The sequence below is a fragment of the Amphimedon queenslandica genome, unplaced genomic scaffold (genome assembly GCF_000090795.2).
Source record: "Amphimedon queenslandica unplaced genomic scaffold, v1.1 AMPQUscaffold_9874_Cont17896, whole genome shotgun sequence".
Taxonomy (NCBI): Eukaryota; Metazoa; Porifera; class Demospongiae; order Haplosclerida; family Niphatidae; genus Amphimedon; species Amphimedon queenslandica.
Window position 1 is genome coordinate 1 of NW_003549855.1, and position 4,518 is coordinate 4,518.

At 32.6% G+C, this 4,518-nt stretch overlaps 1 protein-coding gene and 1 long non-coding RNA gene across 2 annotated transcripts; one reads left to right on the top strand and one right to left on the bottom strand.

Moving 5' to 3' along the window:
• Positions 1–59: 59 nt before the first annotated feature.
• On the top strand, positions 60–284 carry LOC109590545 (uncharacterized). Its single transcript, XR_002189371.1, has 2 exons — positions 60–154; positions 224–284. It is a non-coding gene; the product is annotated as an uncharacterized LOC109590545 (long non-coding RNA).
• A 1,237-nt stretch (positions 285–1,521) lies between these two features.
• LOC100638702 (tyrosine-protein kinase STK-like) lies at positions 1,522–4,496 on the bottom strand. Its single transcript, XM_020006445.1, has 9 exons — positions 4,023–4,496; positions 3,892–3,973; positions 3,782–3,832; positions 3,691–3,720; positions 3,517–3,627; positions 3,322–3,423; positions 2,921–3,280; positions 2,807–2,866; positions 1,522–2,756 (listed from the first exon to the last, which is right to left on the bottom strand). The coding sequence occupies exons 1-9, from the start codon at positions 4,494–4,496 to the stop codon at positions 1,522–1,524; spliced, it is 2,505 nt and encodes an 834-aa protein (XP_019862004.1).
• Positions 4,497–4,518: the final 22 nt, after the last annotated feature.

Sequence of the window (4,518 nt, forward strand, 5' to 3'; positions counted from 1 at the left end):
GATATCTTTATAGTGTTTAGAAAAGATTGAGCTGATTTTGATTCATTAATTTTTATTGTGAACAGGAGAAGGAACTCTCGTAGAAGAAGAGTAAAATACGCCATCTTGGATCACAACAGAGAAGAAGGAGTTCAATCAAGAATGTTTGCTAAAGGTAATAAGAACATTACCAGTTTACCATATCACATGACTATCACATGACTGTCTCATGTGTCCATTGCAGATAAAAGCAGTCTGATAGTGAGTGAGACTGAGACAGAGGAAGAGATATTGTTTGAATCAAAGAAGAAAGGAGGAGGAGGAGGAGGAGGAGGGAAGAGTGAGAAGCAGGCACTGATTAATCAACCTATTAATAGTAACAGGGTTAAAAATAACCTGACGGAATCTTCCGGAAGATCAAAGAAGACTTTGAATAATGTATCGTAACTGCAGCCACTCCTCCCAAGTATTAATATAACTACATAATTAATAGTTAAGCAATTTAATAATAACTAATCATTTTTTCACTGTCATCATTATTATTCATATTTGATTTTTAAATTAATTTTCTGCTTAATAATAATAATAATAATAATCATTATTATTATTATTAAACTCAATTATTGCAATAATAATAATTATTTTTAATTTTTACATGATTACTATCACTCATCTAATAATGAAATATTTGATAAGAGATGAGCCATCATTTATTGCATATGCTGATGGTATTGATATGTATCAGAAAATGTCACAATTTTTAAAGTCAGTTTTGATAAATTACAGTGGACTATGATGAGGAGAAAGAGATCATCTTGACAGTATTTTGCCAATTTCTTCAAATGCAAAGTGTATGTACCATCATTTATCAGTTCAGTTATTTTGAATGGTGTATGTACTGTCTGTCTTTTTCCATAAAAAACATTTACCATTAAAAAATGTACACATGCATTTTGTTTGTTTATTCATTAACTTTTAAAGAATAACTTCCTAGTGATTATTAATCTACCTTCTATTTCTTATTTCCTTTTTCCCATATGTACCCACTCTCTCCTATTCTCCTTTAATATTCTCTCCATCTCTCCTCTCTCTTTCTACAGTCCATACAATAGCAGTTGCTAATAAACATCCAGTTATTACACTACCAACTGATCATATTAAGATATTCTCCAGTACATGGCCTGATTCATCACCAGGTGTTACTTATCATTATCATTGGAGGAGATTGTTTGGTCCTAAGAAGGGAAACCTCAATGGAGTCAATGATAAAACCATCTCATTGAGTCACGTATGTTATAGGGAGGGAGGGAATAAGGGATTAGAAATACATGTGCAATATACATGTACCTATATACATGCCTTTGTGCCTGTCACCTATTTTCAGTACTTTGCATGCTACATGTTGACCTGTCGTTTTCACTTTAAAATTATTATTTAAAAAACAAAGACATTGTGTATAAGCAGAGATTGTTTTAAGGTAGATAAAATAGGAATGACAACCCCAGGTTGTAAAAATTCATGTAAAATATGTAATATTAAGTATTATGAGTATTTGATAAGTACATCAAAAACATTTTTAAAGCTTGGCCTTTCATCATCTTTATATTTCCAGCAGTTTATCATAAGTTGTTTAAATGGTTTAGGACAATCTCGGGGTATGGGCATATGATAACCTTTTGATACTGCCTCCTTTACTGTCCCATTAGTCATGCCAGGATACGGTTCCTTTCTTTTGGTACCCAGTTCCCATAGTAATATACCAAATGACCAAACATCAGATTTAATACTCAGTCGCTTTAAAGTATATCCTTCAGGTGCTGTCCATCTTATAGCTAGATCAGTTCCTTTCTCAACAGTCCAGTATTTATTGCCATTGAGGTGTTGAGCAAGATGAAAGTTTGCTACCTTGACAGTGTTAGTATATCCTAATAGTATATTCTCTGCTCTTAGATCACAATGAATGTAATCTTGCTCTGCTAGATACATCATACCATCAGTAACTTGAATAGCAATATCTACCAACTCTGCTGGTGTAGGATTATTTTTAGTTAGGTAACCTTTGAGGTTTCTATTGATTGGCTCTGTTACAATATAAAAAGGATAGCTTTCAGTACAAACACCATATAGACTGATGATGTTCTTATGATGAAGTTTTACCAGTATAATGGCTTTGTCAAGAAATGTTTCTTGTGTAATATCTGTTGCTATATTTGTTTTAATCATAACTGGCCCTTTACCTTTACAAAAACCCACCCATGTCTCTCCAAACCTTCCTACACTGATGTCTGAAAACTTAATATGGGACTTATTAAGTTCCCACTCTTTATTCATTGCAATGGGTATGTTTCTTTGTTTGGGTATAGGAACTGTTAGTGAGCAGATCAGACCATCAGCTTTCATCATGTAGTGATGTACCAGGTCATTGAGTGAGTCAAACTTGACACGAGGGTGTATATAATACTTATTATTCTCAATGGATATACGGTAGTGCCTGATAGTGACTTCACCACCATTAAGTGAAAGGGAATAATGCTGTCCAGGATTGCTTTCACTATCTCTAATTAGGAAAGTACCTGCTTGAGTGTCTGCTTGACTCAGTCTCTTCTCTGCTTCAGCACGACTCACTGTATGATAGTAGATGTATTTCATTGGTGAGTATTCTCCTTCAATCGGTGTTATATAATTAATTGGTACATATCCTTTATTGTCTGTATGAAGTGAATGCATATACCACCAATCACTATCTTCATAATATGTAACAACTTCAAGAACTTCTCCTATAAAAGTACATTATTATGTAATAATCATTTCTTTATTGTTGCCAAACCTTTCTTTAAAGTTAAGTTATTTGAGGTTTGTGCTTCAAAATTATAACTAGCCACAAATACTGTATATAGAACAAGTTTTATTAAACAAGCACATACCATACATGTTTATTTACATTTATCCTTTGTGATCAATTCCCTCAATGATTGTAGTAGAGTAGGATCTTTAGCAATTTTTAGTATAAAATATTCTGCTTTTTCATCATCATCAAGGAGAGCAGGTAGAAGTGATAATCCTTCCTTTATGACTGCAAACTGAAACAAGTAAAGTAATTCTACTCTTGAGTATCCAATGTATATCATTGGAACAGCACTCTTCTGTCCAGTCTCCAGTGATTGTACCTCATGTCCATTTGTACTTAACTGAAGTAGTTCACCCTTTTTGAATGAAATAACTGGGTCACTATAATCAACTTGAGCTTCACAGATAGATCCATTGGGTGATAGCAATGTCTGTGTGGATTTTATTTTTTTATCTATTGATGTCTGATTAGAATACTAATATAGATATACTTACTGTAAGAAGTTTGCATTTCCAACAATTTTACACTAATAGATGATATACTTTCCTGTAGTTCCCCAATTTTCTTTTTATTGTCTTGTAGTACTTCCTTTCGACCTGTTTTAAAGCACATGTATCAACAAAACATATGTATTATGTTATTATTAAACATGTATCATGTCATTAGAAGGTAATAAGGAATGTATATACTTATTCTGATCCTTAGAGTAGATTGTAAATGTTCAGTTTCTCCTAATAACATTCGCTTTTTTGTATTTGCAGCCTTTTCTCTTTCCATTTCTTTGACTTTAGTTTTAGAACCTTTATATGATTACAAGTTGATAATGCAATAATATGATAATAAATAATAAATTTATGCAATACCTGATGCCTGCTTGCTACTATTGATGAATTCTAAAATTATTAAAATCAATAATGTAATTGTCTAATTGATGTGACTAATTTCAGTCCCTACCTTGTTTCTCTTTTAAAGGTATAAGTTGCGATTCTTGATCATCAAGGAGACCTGTACATACATACATTGATTTGATTGTATAAGCAAAATAATTCATCTCATACATGTACCTTTTTTGTCATTGTGGTATAGATTCAGCTTCTCTAATTCTCCTTCACACAATTTAATTCCCTCTGCAACAGACTTTAGTTCCTAATAAATTCATATAAAGTTTTATAATAATTTGTTTGTTGGTATATACTTTGTTTCTGATGGTTCTATCATAAACAGTACAGTGTCCTATTTTCAATCTCATCAAAGCAAATTTTTCTTGCAGCACAGTAAGATTATCACGAGCCCTCAATTGCAAAGCATTCATTAGATGAGTAGGAGCACCACAAATGATAATGATGGAGTTCCCTTTATGCATGCTTTTGACTATGATCCTTCTGCTCAATCCTTGAAATGCTTTCTCCATTAAACGGCGAATATCATTCAATAAGTGCTCAGCAGGATCCCAGTCTAGAACAAACTCAATTGTTTCACAAATGAGAAAATCGCTTATTGAAAGCTTCTTATCAAGCAAGAATTGAAGCTTTAGTTTGTGACAAAACTCATCAAGTGTTGTACTATAATCAGATATCAATGGCTTAGCTTCTGTTATGCTGTAGAAACTGACCACTTCCTTTACTGGTGCAATATTGATGACATTGCATTTTGTTTTAATAACTTTCATGACATCTTTCACTGTAGCAGCA